Source organism: Chamaea fasciata, unplaced genomic scaffold (assembly GCF_029207755.1).
Source record: "Chamaea fasciata isolate MVZ Bird 193981 ecotype frontalis unplaced genomic scaffold, bChaFas1.0.hap1 SCAF_18, whole genome shotgun sequence".
Taxonomy (NCBI): Eukaryota; Metazoa; Chordata; class Aves; order Passeriformes; family Sylviidae; genus Chamaea; species Chamaea fasciata.
Window position 1 is genome coordinate 1,382,753 of NW_027094103.1, and position 17,528 is coordinate 1,400,280.

General features: G+C 51.6%; 1 protein-coding gene across 2 annotated transcripts; it reads left to right on the forward strand.

Annotated features, from left to right (window-relative positions):
* The first annotated feature begins 74 nt into the window (after nucleotides 1–74).
* On the forward strand, nucleotides 75–17,528 carry LOC136298874 (acyl-CoA dehydrogenase family member 11-like). Of its 2 annotated transcripts, XM_066199957.1 has the most exons (16): nucleotides 77–645; nucleotides 762–972; nucleotides 4,295–4,527; nucleotides 5,136–5,235; nucleotides 6,263–6,380; nucleotides 6,779–6,912; nucleotides 7,004–7,162; nucleotides 7,854–7,948; nucleotides 8,213–8,312; nucleotides 9,244–9,384; nucleotides 9,706–9,798; nucleotides 10,178–10,285; nucleotides 15,585–15,756; nucleotides 16,463–16,529; nucleotides 16,785–16,924; nucleotides 17,308–17,528. In XM_066199957.1, exons 2-15 carry the CDS (start codon nucleotides 769–771, stop codon nucleotides 16,894–16,896), a joined length of 1,836 nt encoding a protein of 611 aa, XP_066056054.1. In that variant the 5' UTR covers nucleotides 77–645; nucleotides 762–768; the 3' UTR covers nucleotides 16,897–16,924; nucleotides 17,308–17,528. The 2 variants fall into 2 exon arrangements, with proteins under 2 accessions (XP_066056053.1, XP_066056054.1); XM_066199956.1 differs by having other exon boundaries at nucleotides 75–972.

The following is a 17,528-nucleotide window of genomic DNA, read 5'->3' on the forward strand; positions in this document are numbered from 1 at the left end:
AAATACTGGGGTTTTTTAGCAGCATATAACCCCAAAGGAGGTGCAGTTTTAAGTTACTCAAATCCACGTTCTTAGAATACTCTGGTACTTTTCTAGGGAAAGGGAGATTTGGTATCACCCCAACACAAAGGCATTAGGGACTTCTCAAGGAGCTGAGTGAGTACTTTGGAGCGAGTGTCATAACCTAGGCAAGGAGGATGGGTTCTCTATTTCACTAATATCTTATTTACAGAATAATCTGCCTAAACTAATTCTTCCCATCTGCCAGCAATTTTTTACCCTTCAGATAAGGAAACGTATTTTTTCCTTTTCATCTCTACTCCAAGCAATTCAGGGGGATGCTGGTAACAGCGCACCCCTCCCTTCCCAGTTTCCCCAGCTGTGGAAATGCCAGTCTGTCCAGTTACAATGATTTGCCCAGCTGATAGGGGAGAACACAGTGTTTATAGTGTTTAAAACTTGTGTTTTTCCAGGCTGTTTTCTGATCTCTTTCCAAAGACCTTTTCCCTAGTTCAGTTAACAACAGCTGCTGGAAAGCTCCTCCCTGAGGGAGGAGAGACGACCTCGCTGATTTTTCAAGAGTAACTTGACAACACTCAAACAAACCAGGACTGGTGCTGCTGTTGGGCGAGGAGGCGTCTGCAGGTATAGGCGTGACCCCCAGGGCTTTGCTAGATCATGTTTGCCTGTCGCTTGCCCTGGTGGAGGTCCAGTGCCACCTGCAAGCCGTGGCAATCAGGTCACTTTCTGCCTTGGGACAGGTGCCAAATGCTGAGTGTTAAAGGAATCAAGATGAGCGTGGGGCAGCAGCAACAGGTCGGCATGAAGGACAAACCAGTGTTAGAAGATCTGGAAACGCACCTTGCAAGGAGAGAAACAGAGGCCCTCTTCCAAGAGCAGCCTGAGACTGGGAACCAGTACTTGGAAGACACTTTGCTTCGGAGTTACTTGAAAACACACCTTCCTCCCAAGGTCTGTTTGTGTTTCTGTGTGTACCCACCATGACTCTGCTGAGTCGCTGCTTCAGACTGAATCGAATGATTGTCTGAGCCTTTTTGTGCCTTTGAGCGTTCAACTGGAGGGAATTTATTAGCATTCCTTAAAACTTGTTGTGTTTGAGGGCAGGGGTGATAAACACTGCCAAGACACACACAGCTAGTGGCTCAGTGGGCTCCTGGGACTGGGCTGGGTGTTGCAATGCTGCTTTGGGGTTGTTAGCATGGGCATTTGTTGTCTGGTCATGTGGGGAAAGGAATTTCTGAGAGAGGAATCAAACTAAGGTGCTTCCAAACTCTGCTTTGTTCTTCCACCTCTCTTCCTGGGGAAAGACAGGTTTTAAGGAAAATTCCTAAGGATTGGGCCTGTTCTCAGCTGAGTACTCAAGAGGGTGAAAGGCCTCTTGGGGCTTGCTTGTTCTCAGCACAGGTTGGTGGCATTTCTGGGTTCATTTTTCCGCCAGGAAAGGCTCTGTGTGGATTTCAGGTGTTGGGGGGTGGGTGAGGCCCCAAGCTCTGGATAGCTGTGCTGTGAGCTCCAGTCCTACTGGAACCTCTGGGAGGAAGTGGCTCACCTCTCTGGCGAGCCTCTGCCATCACCCCAAGGGCCACAAGTGCTTCCCACTTTTCAAGGAACAGTTTTCATGGAGCAGAGTGTGACCCCTTTCCATGATTTATTCCAGCGGACCCAATGCCGTGACTTCTAAAGCCACCAGATGAGCAAAGAGAGCAGACAAGAGGGGACCTGGCTTTCAGGGAGGCTCCCACTTCCCGTGCTTGCTCTCCAGGTGTGTGAGGCCTGGCAGACAGAGCGTGGGCAGGGTGCCAGTGCTGGGAGCTTGTCACAGGCATCCCAAAAGAGAGGAGTGGGGCCTCCCTGGGCACCACTGTGGCCTTCTTAGCAGAAGAGAAGACAGGAAAGGAGGATGCCTTTGGGTAACCATGAAGATCCTGCTCCTAATCTGCACCTTCAGAAGAAGCATGATTCAGGTCTCCCAGACAATAAAAGGATCAGTACAACAAGGCTGATTCCCCTCTTTCCCCAAACTGAGAAGAGCAGCTCCATAATCTCCCAGAGAACCAGGAGCAGCATCTCCCTTTCGTTTCTACACTCGGTCCCAGCGGGGCAGTGTTGCCTCACTGCTGGAAAGGAGAGCCCGCGCTGCTGCCTGCAGCACTGAGAGCGTGCTCTCCATGGGAACACCTTCCCCTCCAGGACAGCAGCAACCCCTGATGCTTTGGGTGTCCCACCGAAGCTGGAGGCTGATTCCTGTTGTGCTATTCCATGTCAAACACAGAAATTTTCTTGAAATGGCACAAAAATTTTCTTTCTCTGTTCGAAGGTGATTTAAGGAGAAGACAGAATTAAGCACCCGCTTTTTCTGGGTGTTGTTGTGAACAGGGATCTTTGTGATCTGTGAACAAACTTTGCTCCCCTGAAAATACATCCTTTAATATAAAGGATATCTATTTGGACTCCTAATGTGCATTGATTTGCACAGTTCCTGTATCTTCATGCTTGGGATATCAAAGGACAGATTAGGGTGAGTGAGACCACCCAGAAGCCTCAGACCTGATCCAAATGAATTTTTCCTCTCCACATCCCAGTGGCCATTCGTTGGAGCACCGAGGCTTCTGTGTGTGACATTCAGCAGTCACAAGTGTAGGAGTTTTGGTTTTGTTCTTTCACTGTGGAAATAATCACATTTTTTGGGTAATTCAGTGGTTTTTCAGACTGTGTGTGGTCAAGGATTGAACAGTTAGGGAGTTTTAGGAAATATGGATGATGGTGAAGGAATTGTTGTACGAGTTCCTTTTATGAACTCAGACCAAGAGATCTACTCGCTAGACTTGTGTTCTCCTGACCGCAAAAGCCCACCAGGTCAACAGTTCAAAGATTCTTGTGCTTCAGCAAAGGCCATGAACTTTGGATTCCTGGGTTACGCCTCTAAAACAACCTTCAAATTGTTGTCAAGCCGTGATAAAGATTGGAGGCGCACGCCCATGGCAAATATGGGTGTGGCATTGAGCTGGAGCAGCTGGCAGGCTCTCGTGCATGGTTTTGGCTTGTTTTGTGATTTTTATCATCCTGACGCTGTTCAGCTGAAGGAAAACTGGCTGGTCTGAGGATGGAGACTTCCAGAGTGGCACCTGGACAATGTGTGTTTGATCCTCATCACACATGTGGAATGGCAGAGGGTGTAGGATGGAATCACACAGGATGTAGATTAATGGAAGGTCAATACAGGGACAGGCAGGGAAAGGAAAAAGCCATCTTTGTATTTCATCAACAGGAAATTATTGGGGTTTATAACTGCACAATTTTGGGTGCAGCAATTATGGCATTCACCTCCTTCATTATTGAGAAGGGAATGAGCATCTCTTGAGAGGCAAAGAGAACAGCAAAGAATATTCCTCTCATGAAAGCAAATCAGGTGCTTCTTTGACCCTCAACACAGTCTTGGATGTGTTTAGGCCAATGAGGTCCAGCATGGCTGGAGGTTGGGTCCTCCTTGCCTGATTTTAATCATCTAATATTCTGGTTATTTAAATCTGGGTAACTTAATTTGGCTTTGCTCATAGATGTGGAAGAGAACTTGCAAAAGGCAATTCCTGTCACCCTGAAATAGGGATCTGAGGGGACTGGAATGAATCACTCCTCTGTGAGTGCTGGTTTCCCTCCATTAACTACAGACATATCCATCCAGGTGAGCCAAGCCCAGTAGAAATGAGGGCACATTAATTCTTCAGGAAGCTGGGGGCAGGGTGGGAATTTGAATTTAGACATGTATGCCAGGCTGAAGCTGAAAAGACTGCTCCATCCCTCCTTTTCTGATCTGACAGGCAGGTAGCTGCTGACTGCTGAGCCCAGTGGAAGTTTCCTGTACAGATGAAGGCATTCCGTTTTTGGCAGCCCTTCCCCTGGCATTCTTCTCCAGCAGTAAATCACGGAGTGGCTGAGGGACCTCTGGAGACCGTCTCATCCAACCCCCCTGCTCGTGTGCATCTGTGTCATTCTCAGCCTTGACACTAAAGTGCTTCTGTCTTTTGTGAAATCCAGACACGCTGCCAGAAGTAACTTGAAAAAATGATTTTGAGGGAAAAAAGAGAAAAAGTGACAGTGGAGCACAGCTGTGCCAGCGGAGGCTGAGGGAGCTGTCGTGGTGTGTTGTGGAATGCATGGAAGGGCCAAGTGACAAGAGACCACTGGCACTGCGGGACAACATGGTCAGTCCCCTGCCCTTCCAGATGGGACTGAGGCTGGGGTGCGCTGAAGGGTTCTCATTGTTGCTCCACAGGTCCTGGAGGAGGTGCATCGGGACCTGGAGAGGTTTGGAAACCGCCTGCTGACCAAGATCCAACCTCTGAGCTGGGAATGTGAGCAGAACCCCCCCGTGTTCCGGCAGTATGATGCCTGGGGGCAGCGTGTGGATCATATCCACACCTGCTCGGCATGGAGGAGGATGAAGGAGATTTCAGCCGAAGAAGGGCTGATTGCTGAGGCCTATGAGAAAAGATACTCCAACTGGAGGTAACTAGGGGAAATTGGGAATGACTCAGTACCTTCCTGATTACTCTTAGGAAGGTTTATTCAGCATTTTGCAGGACTGAGCTGGTTGTGTAACCACTAGCAGATGCTGCACGGACACCAGCACACCTCCTGCTGTCCCCAGCAGCTCTGTCTGTCCACTGCAATGTTCCATCTCACCAATGATAAGCCATAACTAATGGCCCACACTTGATCATAATATTCTTTGATGTCACCTTCCTAAATGTGGGGCCTGGCAGTTCCCTGCACCACTCCAGCTTTGTGTGTGTTAGTTGTAATGCAGCTAAAGATGTGGGATTTCATTTCCAGGTTTTTTGTATTCCAGACCATGGAGACAGACCCACATGTCTTATTGTTAAAAACTGCACAAGCTGGCCTGATGCTGGCTGTCCCACTGGGACTGAGGAACTCTGCTGCTCCTCTTCCGTCTTCCTGGCTGGAACAGTTTTTGCCTTCTCAGAAATGAGTGGTCTGATCCTCACCTGTTCTGGCTGTAATTTTTCCTCTCTTCCCAGTTGAGATATTTTATCCTCCAGGTGTTGCACTGCTGTGTAACCCGTCTGTTTTCCCTCTGTCTCTCCCTCTCCCAGCCGCCTGTACCAGGCTGTCAAACTGTACTTGTTCTCAAGCTCCTCTGGAGGTTTCAGCTGTCCACTGGCCATGACTGATGGGGCAGCTAAAGTCATTGAGGTATGATCTTGGCTGGTCCCTGAGGGCACAGCCCATGTCCTGGCACTTCTGATTAGAGGCAGGAGCACTGGCCAAGGATGGAGGAGCACTGATCCATCTGGTTCTAGGCATGGCCCTTCCTTGCTCTGTGACTCAGCTCTGTCTCCCACTGTCTTTCTTCATTATGGACAAAGCCTGTGTGCCCACACCAGCTTTTATATTCACTGACAGCACTGTGTTCAATAAGGCCTTTGCTGCATGTGGCACCTGTGGCACTGCAGGTAGCTGGAAAGGTGTCCCAAGTGGAAGTGTCCAAAGCCAGGTTGGACAGGGCTTGGAGCAACCTGGTAAAGTAGAAGGTGTCTCTGCCCATGGCAGGGGGTGGGACTGGATGAGCTTTAAGACTCCTTGCAACCCAAACCATTCTGTATTTCTATGATCTTATGATAAGTTTTTACTACAAGATCATTTGTTTTCCCATTTTTGTGTGGAGTGGCAGTTAGATATAATAGCTCAGATCCATACCTGATGTAAATTCACCAAACCACCAAGACCTTACCAGCTGGAATGTTTGGCTCTGCATCTTAGTGACCCCCTTTGCATTGTCTCAGTGGCTACATAGGATTCAGAGGAAAATATCCCTTAGGTAGCTAACTGGGCATTTTAATTCACCAAAACTTAAAGCAGCCCAAATCAGTTCCCTCTTCCCTGCAGCTCTCTGGGTGCTGGTGACATCCAGTGTACATGAACCTGGCACATGGACTGTTTGAGACATCTCTCTCCAGAAATCCAAAGGGATAGGGATGCTCAACACTCCGTGTTGTAACACAGGTCTTCACCTTCTGTGTCTGCACAGTGCTGCAGCAGCTGGTGGGAGCTGGGCTGCTCACAGGCTCTCAGCAGCACCTGCAGATGCTCTGCAGTGCAGGACACCCACCTGCCTTCCAGGCTGGACTGTCTGAGCCCTGAACACACCAGTAAAGGCAACTGTATAATGTCAACTATTGTGTTATGATCATCTCAGTTTATTTTCCCTCCCCTCAAACAGTCACTGGGTATTCCTGGCTCTCTGAAAAATGCTTTTGACCGTCTGACATCCCGTGACCCCAAGAAGTTCTGGACCTCTGGCCAGTGGATGACCGAGCGAAGGGGTGGCTCCGATGTTGGTACGTGCTCTGGGGTGGGAGCAGATGTGGCAGTGAGAACTGAACACGAAGGGTGTGGGGAACCTAAAAAGCCAGGGAGTTGGTTTAGGACTTCAGCACTAGTCATCCAAATCCTCTGCACGGGTCTGCTTTTTAACTTACAAAAGACCCAATCTCTGTGCACTTGTGCACACAGAGCCCTTTGTGTTCTTGGCTGTGGTAACCCCTAAAGAACTGGAGGCACTGGATTATACACACTGCATTTGTTATCGAGGGTCAATGAAAGAGATTAACAGCTAACCCATGCTCCTTCTTCATAGCAAGAAGTGCCTTAAAGGAGCTGCTGCTTACACTGTAAAATCAGCATTGATTGACACAGAAGTTCCCATAAGACCAGGAAATTTTCTCCTCTTTTTCAGCAAATGGCACTGAGACTGTGGCCAGGAAGCAGCCAGATGGCACCTATCGTCTGTATGGATTTAAGTGGTTCACATCAGCAGCTGATTCTGACATGGCATTAACCCTGGCCAGGATAGCAGATGCTGAAGGACAGGTAAAGCAGTTCTGTTGGATAGGGAACCAGGGGAAGGAGCAGGGGCATTCTTTTTTTCCTTGTTGCATAATCCTCTCTGTGTGCCTTGCAGTGTACCCAGGGCTCCAGAGGCCTGTCCCTGTTCTTTCTGAGGGTTCGGGACGAGGAGGGGAACCTGAACAGCATCCAGGTGCAAAGGCTGAAGGACAAGCTGGGCACGAGGCAGATGGCAACAGCAGAGCTGTGGCTGCAAGGAGCCAGAGCAGAGCTGGTGTGTAAGAGTTCCCCCGCCCTGGGGACTGGGCTGCCCTGGCATGACACTCCTGGGGCTTTCAGCAGAGATCCAAACTGAAAAAGTTCCTCTCTTCCACCTCTGTGGCTTGGCCATCGACATCACAGAACAATTCACTGGTGGGGCTCTGTGTGGGGCAGAGCTGAGAAGAGTTCAGGAAAAGATATGAGAGAAGACAAAAAAAAAAGTTATTTTAGTCTGGGCATTTCTCTAATCCTGGTTCCCGAGGCAGCTGAGAGACAGTTTGTGTAATGCGCAGGTAGGAACAAGCAGCAGGGACCAGAACTGATCATACTGACACGATCTCCAATAGCCATGGTCATAGAAACAGAATCCCAGGATAGGTTGGGCTGGGTTGGAAGGGACCTTAAAACTCATTTCATTCCACCCCTTGCCATGGGCAGGGGCACCTTCCACCAGACACGGTTGCTCCAAGTCCCATCTAACCTGGTCTGGGACACTTTGAAGGATGGGGCAGCCACATCACACCACTGACTTGGCTAAAATGAGACAAATGTATTTTAAAGCAAGCAAGTCTCTGAGTGCTTGAGGGCAGACAGGGACAGAGTGGACAGCCCGTGTCCACGTGTCTGTTGACACCATTTTCATTCCCATGTCCATCCCTATCCCAGGCGTGTGAAAGGCTCACGGCAGCTGTCGTTCCTTGCAGATCTCTGCAGAGGGTCGTGGAGTGGCCGCCATCTCCAACATGCTGAACATCACTCGGATTCACAACGTCATTGGTGCAGTGGCTAACATGAGAAGGTGAAGGCAGCATGGATGCCCCCAGGGCTGAAGGAGCAGCTGGTCAGGACAAGGGGACTTTGCAGTGACCAGCGTTGCAGCCGAGTGTCCCCTTTGTGGGACAGGCCTGGAGCCAGCAGTGCAGGAGGAGGGTGGCCTGTGGGTGGGTGACCTGCACAGGTGTGGTACAGCTGAGCAGGGTTCTCGTGGTGGAGGGGACTGGCAGGGAATGCTCAGAAGTGGAAGGTTGCTGGTGTATCTGTTCCCTGTGTGCGTTCCCTCCAGGATGGTCAGCCTGAGCAGGAACTACGCCCGCAAGCGCGTGGCCTTTGGGAAGCTCCTCAAGGACCATCCTCTGCACATGCAGACAATAGCCCGGCTGGAGGTGAGGCTTTTGGGAGCCAGGATGGACCTGTTGGGAAGGAAAGAGGGCAGAGATCGTGTGCTGTTAGTGAGCAGAGTCAGCCTGCCTGCACTCAGATTTAGGAAGCTATTCCTGCTACAGCAAGGTGGATGCAGCAAGGGAATTGTTATACTCTAGTGGGATTTGATCTGATTACAGACCTAACTCCTCTGCTAGACTTCAGGTTATCCTAAACAATTACCTGGGAGTTTCCCTGAGAGAAAGGAGTACCCTTACTATGATAAGCCATGACCTCTGAAGTTGGGTGTTTGCCTCAGAATCCAGGGCTGACTCCTCAGTCGCTTGACTCTTGTCTAAGACTGGTATGGACTCATTCAACTTCCCTGGGAGCTCCTGACCAGGAGATGGGCTGTAAACAGTATTTAAAACTTCTCTTGCAAGGTGGGGGAAGGTGATCAACATCTGTCAAACATGACTTCAGGCTCCAGCATCTCATTGCCTGTGGCCAAAACTCCCCCTCTGAAAGGAAGGCAAGATCCCACAACAGAGAGCTCCATACCCTGATGCTTCCCAAATCAAAACTTGCAAGGGAAGTAAGCTGCTCAGGATCTGTCACAGACTTTGCAGCTCCTGGTGCTCAGAGGTTGACCATCATCTCACATCCCTCCCCTTTTGAAAGGATGTGGATTTGGGGCCTGGATGCCTTTTAGGAGCTTTGTTAAGGCTCAGGCAGGTCTGATGAAAGGCATTGCCCCTTTACTGCATCACAATGTCCAAGAGTGGCAGAGAGCCTTTAATATTCCATACTTTGTGCCTTGGCTGCTCAGAGGTCTCTGTGGGTCTGAGCGGGCAGAGGTGGCATTTTTCCCTGGAGCCAATCTCATGCATGGAGTCCTGGAGTCAGCAGAGTCCAAGATCCCTGCCAGTGAGCTCCCCTGTCCTCTGCTCACAGGTGCAGGTGAGAGGGGCATTTCTGCTGCTTATGGAGATCGTTCGCCTGCTGGGCCTGGCTGAAACCAACCTGGCGAGTGAGCAGGAGCAGCTGCTGCTGAGGCTGCTCATCCCAGTGGCCAAACTGTACACAGGGAAGCAGGTATGAAACAGATTGATTAGCCCAGAGTGTGGAATGTTGGCAGCCACAGAGCTGGGAAGAGGAGTGACACAGCAGTGAGAGCAGGGGATACCTGCAGGACCTGCAGCAGTTCCCGCTCTGGAGGCTGCTGCTCCTGCAGGTCCCCTCTCAGTGTCACTCAGGCTTCATTCTCATCTGTTCCTCCTGCAGGTAGTGACCAACCTGCCTCAGGAGATGAGCAGGACCCAGTCAGCCCATCCCAGCAGCAGCTGCTGTGTGGTGTGGGAGGTTGGATTTTCCCCTCAGGCACTGTGGATCATGCCAGCTCTCTGCATTTTTCAGGCTTCTGCTGTGGCTGTTGAGGCGATGGAGAGTTTTGGGGGCCAAGGTTACATGGAGGACACAGGCTTGCCAGTCATACTCCGGGATACTCTGGTAAGAGGGTGGCAGGAGAAGGTCCTGTGTGTCACCAAGTCCCCTGCACAGCACTCTGGTTCACTGCTAGAGGGACACTCAGGAGAGAACATAGCCCTCCCAGGGTCACTCCACGTGTGGCAGCTCTTCCCTCATTGCCTTCCTGCTGAGCCCAGTCTCCCCCAGGGAAGGACAGGATGTGTTCCTGGTGCTGAGGCTGTTCCCTAGCTCAGCAATGGAACTGGGCTCCACTGCTCCCTTCCACTTGTTGTGAGACAAGACATCCCTGCAGATATCCTTGGTATCCCTTACTTCTGCCCTGTGTCTTTCTTCCCTCACACTCCCCTTCTTTGCTGCAAAGGCTCCCTCCTGCTCTTCCACAGTCTCCTCTTTCCCACAGGTGCTGTCCATATGGGAGGGAACAACAAATATCCTGTCCCTGGATGTGCTGCGGTCCCTCGCCAAGAGCCAAGGGCAGGTGATGGCTGTGTTCCTGTCCACAGTGCAGGTGAGCCCACAGCTGCAGCCCTGCTCAGCCTGATTCACACACCTTGGCAGAGCCTTCTTTGGGCTTTGTGCTCCTGGCTGAGACTGGCAGGGAATAGGCCCAGACTGAAAGCTTTAGACAAGTATTCCAACAATTGGAATTGTGTCTTACAATTCTGCTCCTTAAATAGCTCTTCCAAAAGCAGGATCCAGGCAGTGCTCATCCTGGAATCCTTGTGTGCGGATACTTTCAGCTCAGCAGTGGGGAGCTTGGCACTGTCAGAGTTCCTCAAGACAGGTACCAAAATAAGTGTATTTTAACGTGACTCACCTTCCTGAATCCAAAATAATTTTGTGGTTTTGTTTCTTAACTGGAAAATCACCACAGGACTGCTGAATATTGAACCTCACTAGGACTGCATTATGACTTGCTATTTTTATTCCCTGAAAAGATGGAAAGAGCCAAAGGAATTCCATTTCTGCCTCTTTGGATTTGCTGTTCTCTGGCTGTACTTTTAAAGCTGCTCAGGTGACGGGAGTTCAAAGCAGCTCAGAGTTTCATGAAGGTGAAGGAGCACCACCTGCCTTGGTGCATCCCAAAAGGGGAGGCAGGAGCAGAGGGTGTTGTTTCAGAGGTGACATTAATCCAGACACAGCAATCCAGATCTCGTTAGCCCAGGCACAGGCAAGGGAATCCTGGGCATCTGGAGTGCTGGATTTGGTTGTGTGCAGCCTTCACCTTCCCACCCAGACCCCGTGAGAAGGGAAGGCTCTGGGACATTGCTCTCCTGCAGCACTGGGGACCGGACAGAGATTTCCAGAGCCTGAGTAGTTCTCACAGTGGCTGCAGTTGGCAACTTGTGTCCCATGTCACCCCCCCCCAGTTCAGCTGTGCTCTGTACACAGCACCTCTCTGACCTCCAGGGGTGAGGAGCCCCTTGCCATCCTCTCAGACAACTTTGGGAAGGGAGAAATACCTCAAACAATTTGGCCACCAAAAAAGAAGCCAGATCTGCTCAGGAGCAAGTCTGAGCACGTCTGCTGGGGGCAAATCCAGCTGTTGGCAAACAGCTGCTTAGGCTGACAGTGCAGGTAATGGGTGGGGAAGTAAAGGAGCTGTGGGTAGGCTCTAAAAGAGTTTGGGAAGAAGCAGCCTCCACAGTCTTACACTGATTTTAACAAACACCCCACAAAGGTGCTGTGCTGCACCCCGGAGCAGCTCCCTGGTGCAGCTGGGAGGGCCCCTCCAGCTGCTCAACGACTGGATAATCAGGGAAGCATTAGGGAGCACAGCGCCGTGATGCAGAGCAGGGACCTGCAGAGCAGTAACACGAGTACCGAGATTCATTAATTAACGAGCTCCTCAGTGCTCCCATCAATCACACTGTGGGTGAGGCTGGAGGGGGCTGAGTGCTGGCTTCAAGGTCTCAAGATTCCAGTAATGCCATTGCCTTTACTGTCCATGTCACACTGAGGCTGCTGCCTGTCCAGGGAGAGGGGCTGGGTCGGGCTCAGCACTGTGGATGCTTCAGTTCTGGATAGAACACATCAGACCTGGCCAATTTAAGCTTTTCCTTTATGCCTTGGGCATAAAGGTGCTGGAAAGGCAGCCTGGGAGGGATTTCTGTCTGCAGAGTTCTGCAGGAACGTGCTTGAGCTTCTATACTAGAATCAGGTTTTCACTCAGAGGTGATAAACAACATCTTTCTGAGCTCCAGGTGTCCAAATTCTTTCAGTCTGTGAGTCTGGCTCATTTTGAAACATCCCTCCCAATCCTGTCTAGTGAGGAAATAATTTAACCCATCATAAAGGGGTTTTTACTGCTCCAATCCATTTCCTTTTTATTGATGCACACAAACCAAGTACAATTTATTTTATGTTTGTCCATCAAGGTTCTCAGTGTGCAGGACTTGTGCCCATTGTCAGAGGCTTTCAGAAAGCAGCATTAGTACCTGTACAGCCCTTGGTTCTCTGAAGGTCATTTGAAGGGTAACTCCAGGTTTTGCTTTTATCTTCTGTCAGTTGTCTCTGCTGATGGTGAGATGCCCAGTGCTGCTGGGGCTGTGGTCAGGAGCACAGAAAATACAAGGTTCAAATTATCCTTAGAAAAAGGGAAATATAGAGAGCTTCCCCATTCTTGCCCTGTGTGACTATGAGAAGCTGAATTTTTAGGGTTTTTAATACACAGGTGAGTTTGTGACAAACCACTTTTTCTAGAGGTTATGAGTCTGGAAATCCTGGAGAGAAGAGCGTGAGAGACAGGGAATGGTCGTGGAATGGTTTGGGTTGGGAGAGACCTAAAAATATCTCTCATCCCACCCCTGCCACCTTCCACTATCCCACAAGCCCCAATGTCCAGCCTGGCCTTGGACACTGCCAGGGATCCAGGGGCAGCCACAGCTGCTCTGGGCACCCTGTGCCAGGGCCTCAGCACCCTCCCAGGGAACAATTCCTGCCCAATATCCCATCCATCCCTGCCCTCTGGCAGTGGGAAGCCATTCCCTGTGTCCTGTCCCTCCAGCCCTTGTCTCCAGTCCCTCTCCAGCTCTCCTGGAGCCCCTTTAGGCCCTGGCAGGGGCTCTGAGCTCTCCCTGGAGCCTTCTGTTCTCCAGGTGAGCACCCCCAGCTCTCCCAGCCTGGCTCCAGAGCAGAGGGGCTCCAGCCCTTGGAGCATCTCCGTGTCCTCCTCTGGACTGTCTCCAGCAGCTCCAGGTCCCTCCTGTGCTGGGCCCCAGGGCTGGAGGCAGCTCTGCACGTGGGGTCTCACCTGGGCAGGGCAGAGGGGCAGAATCCCCCCTCCCCTCCTGCCCATGATTTGGGATTAGTCCAGGACACATCCTGACTTCCAGCTCTGCTGCGGTGAGAATTTCAGGTGGATACTGCACAGAGCCAGTCAGTTCGTGTTGTACTAAAATTTTATTAGCTGGAATTTTGAGCCAGAGCCCTGGGTGTACTTTCAAATTCAATTACAGTCTGAAAAGTGCCTCTAAAATAGCCCTGGGCAGTTTGTTGATTATTACATTTGAGTCACTTCAGGTGAAATTTGGGCACATCCCAGGACAGGGTCTCAGCATCAGCCCCGCAGGTGCTGTGCAAGGCTCAGAATCAACTCTTGCCTCAAGAATTTTTGTGTAGGGCTGTAATTCAGGCTGTAACTCAGGCTGTAAATCAGCCCTGCAATCTCAGACACGTGACAGTGTTTTCAGGTCCTTTTCAGACCACAACCCCAGTTTTCAGGCAGCAGGAAACAAATCGAGGTTATTGATGTGGGGCCGTGTGTTTGCTCCAAGCATTGACACAAAATTGTGCTTTTAGTGCTGTTTGGGATGTTCCTCCTGTCACTGTATTTATAGATACTCATGATTAATCTTGTAAGTAAAAACCACTCTGACCACAATGCTTGGGAGCCAGTGAGAGCAAACAAATGAGCAGCATCTTAAAATTCCTCCATGAAAACAGAGGGAATCAGAACTATTGGAGCTCTGAAGCATTTTTGCTGATCATTTCGGGCAGTAAGGGGTGGTGGGGTGGTGATGCTGTGTGTGCCTCCTCCCAGAGCCTGGAGCAGAGCAACCAGGAGAGAACAGGAGCTGCTCCTGCCTCAAGCAGTGCCCTGGAGCAGCTCCCAGCCTCTCCATCCCAAGTGCAGAGAGAGCATGGAAAAACCTTCCAGGAAATCCAGGGCTTTTGGTTAGGAAAGGAATAAGTGCAATTGGAACAAAAATAAAAAAAAGTAAATTATTGGTGATCAAAGAAAACACAAGGTCTTTTTTTATCCTTTAAGGGTAAATGATGCTTTTACATGCCTGATCCATATTTCCAGGTGTTCAAACCTTCCAGCTGTGGCAGCATGTCCGTGTCCCAGCCACAAGCAGCTCGTGTTGTCCCTGTGCTTGGCTGGTGCCGTGCTGGCTCCCACCCAAACCGTGGGAATTGATGCCTTTGGGATTTGTGATCCTCATTAGCAACAACTTCTGAGCTACTTTAGAACACCTTGTTAGTATTCCATGGGCTTTGTGTTGGCTCTGGAGTTGTTCTTGTATTTGACCAGCACAGGCTGGGGATATTTGTGCCCCTGGAGCTCGAAACAGCAGCACCGGGAAGTGTGGAAGTTTGGGGTCTGAGCAGACAGAAGACACAGAGCAAACCTGGGCTCAGCCCAGGCCTGTTGGATTTTCTGGTCCAGCAAGAGGAGCTGCGGGATCACCTCAGCACTTGAAAGCCTCAGAAACATAAGAAATTCCTTCTGTGTAGCTGCTGCTCACAGGCTTCAGTCTTGTCTGCAGGTTATTGATGGAGCTAATTAATGAACAGCACCTCCCACCATGCTGTGCTGCTCACATCCAGCCTTGGGGATGCTCTGCAAGCTGATCCCTCGGTTCTGCTGCAGAGAGAGGGGGTTGACTGAGGAAAGATGGGACCACAGCCCAGGAGGCAGGGCCAGCCCCAAACACAGGCAGTGTCCCATCCCTCCTAACAGGGAGGAACAGGAGACACAGGTGAACGGTGTGGGAAGGCCATGCCCAAAGGACAATTCCAGACTCTCTCGGCAGAGTATCCCTGGTGCTTTCACAAGGGATTCGGGATGTGGCAGAACAGAAGCTTGGCTCAAGCTGTTGGCACAGTTAAATGCCCAGTCATCATCAGAATCACAGAATCCTTTAGGTTGGAAAAGCCCTCTGGGATCAAGTCCAGCCATTCCCCAGCACTGCCGAGGCCACCACTGACCCATATCCCCAAGTGCCACATCCACACGGCTGTTAAATCCCTGCAGGGATGGGGACTCCAGCACTGCCCTGGGCGGCTGTGCCACCCTGACCACCCTTTCAGTAAAGAAATTTTCTGTAATACCCAACTTGAACCTCTCTCAGTGGAGCTTGAAGCCATTTCCTCTTGTCCTGGGGCCTTTCCCACTGACACAATTTGCAGAGGAAAGCTCCTTTAAATGTGAATTTTCCTGCCTGGACACAGCTTGAGCCTATTTGTGCAAGTAATAATATAACCCTGGGAGAATTAGACCCTGATGCAGGTATAGAGTTGGAGAGAACTGGGGATAAGAGCTGATCCCCATGTGCAGCTGGGAAGCCAGAATGGAAACAGCAACATGCTGGCTCCGGTCACAGGGAATTCTCCATCCCCAGGGCAAGGCTGGGAGCTTCCTTTTGGGTACATCCCCTTCCCTGGCTGCTCCACGTGTAGCAGCAGCACCACCTGGATCTGAGCTTCTTGTCAGCAGCTGGGTGTGCCCAGGGTCTCAGCAGCCCCTTCCGTGGCACAAGGCAAATACACTGGAATTTTTCCTGTGGTTGTTCTCTCTGCAGAAAAAGCTGGAGCTGGCTTCAGGCACTGAGGAGCTGTCCCCGGCCGTGCAGCGGACACGGGAAGCCATCGGGAGCCTCCGACAGTTCATGGCAGACGCGGGCTCAGAGCAGGCGCTGACCATGGAGCTGGCAGCCAGGGACTTCTCCTACAGCCTGGCACGGATCTACACAGGCAGGGCAACGACAGCAATCACAGAGCCAGGGAATGGGCTGGGTGGGAAGGGAACTCAAAGCCCAGCAGTTCCACCCCTGCCATGGCAGGGACACCTCCCGCTGTCCCAGGCTGCACCAAGCCCTGTCCAGCCTGGCCTTGGACACTGCCAGGGATCCAGGGGCAGCCACAGCTGCTCTGGGCACCCTGTGCCAGGGCCTCAGCACCCTCACAGGAACAATTCCTGCCCAATATCCCATCCATCCCTGCCCTCTGGCAGTGGGAAGCCATTCCCTGTGTCCTGTCCCTCCAGCCCTTGTCCCCAGTCCCTCTCCAGCTCTCCTGGGGCCCCTTTAGGCCCTGGCAGGGGCTCTGAGCTCTCCCTGGAGCCTTCTGTTCTCCAGGTGAGCACCCCCAGCTCTCCCAGCCTGGCTCCAGAGGGGCTCCAGCCCTGGGAGCATCTCTGTGTCCTCCTCTGGACTCACTCCCACAGCTCCAGGTCCTTTCTGTGCTAGTGGGTTTCAGACCACGAAAGGGCTGGGATTCTGCCATAGACACCTGATTCACACCTGGGTCAAGGGTGGAGCTCTAAAGCTCAGTCCGCACTCTTATGCTGAAGCAGCTCAGCCTTCAAGCACTGCTGAGAAGTAACCACCATCCTTTTTTCCTGAGCCCTGGGCTGTTCTGGCAGGAGCCTGGGAATGCTGACACCTCCTACCCCCCACAGGAGCTCTTTTAATGGAACACGCGGCTCGGCCTGACGCTTCCCGCACAGATGTCTGTGCTGCCCTGAGGTAGGCACAGCCCTGTCCACCCTGAGTGTTCTGGATGATTCCATGGGCAGTGCCAGAGGCTTTGCTCTGGCCTTGGCCAGACCCACGGGCACAGCTGGGACAAGCAGCGGCTGCTCTCGGCCCCGGGGCTTTTCCCTGCTCGGGCGATCTCCATTCCCGCACTGATGGGCGGGATCCCACCTGGGCACGGCTCAGGTTGGCACCAGCCCCGTGCGTGTGGCAGGACTGGCACAGCCCATCCCTCTCTCCATCCAGGTGGTGTAACCAGGAGCTGTGTCCGGTGGCCGTGGAGTCGGGAAGGGGCAGCTACGGGGGCGGAGCAGCGCTCCAGGACAGCGCCCTGGTGTTCGGGAACAGCCGCCTCTGAGCGCCCGCAGCCCCGGCACGGACATGAGGTGGGTTGCACTCCCAAAAAAACCCACCCCAAAATCCTCATGTACCTGCAAATTCCAGGTGTAGTGGAATGTCCCATTCCACAAGGGGCCAGAACCAAATCCTTTAGGAGTGACCCCCACCTGCCCCGGGCTGAAATCCATGGCTTTGAGGTTTCCTAAAGCAGACACAGCCCTGAGGGTCACACCAAGGTGCTGGAATGTTCTCACAGTGCTTTAGGCAAAGCCCCAGTGACAAAATCCAGACGAGAGCTGGAAGCAGCAGCTCTTCAAGAGCCAACACTCTTCTTTTTGAAGAAAACCAACCAAAATCAAACTGAAAATTATCTGAAGCTGATTAAATACAGAAACCCACCATTTTCCCCTGTTCACCTTCGTACTTCCAGTGCTGACCACGGACTTCCACCCCTGGATGGAGTTTGCTCCAGGGGCAGCACTTTCCACCCACTGTGGCTGTGAACACTGACCTCAGGAACTGCTGCTTTCTGAAGAAAAAAGGGATTTTTATTCTCTCTGGCCTCCGGAAAGTTGATGAATTCCCTAACACGTGTTCTAATGATGCTGCAATCCATCCTGAAATAAATTCTAAATAAATTTTGGACTGAAA

Coding starts and splice junctions, on each gene's coding strand:
- LOC136298874 (XM_066199956.1), top strand. CDS start 679: ATGTTTGCCTGTCGCTTGCCCTGGTGGAGGTCCAGTGCCACCTGCAAG. Junction 7,163..7,853: donor AAGGAGCCAGAGCAGAGCTG/GTGTGTAAGAGT, acceptor CGTTCCTTGCAG/ATCTCTGCAGAGGGTCGTGG. Junction 7,949..8,212: donor GCAGTGGCTAACATGAGAAG/GTGAAGGCAGCA, acceptor CGTTCCCTCCAG/GATGGTCAGCCTGAGCAGGA.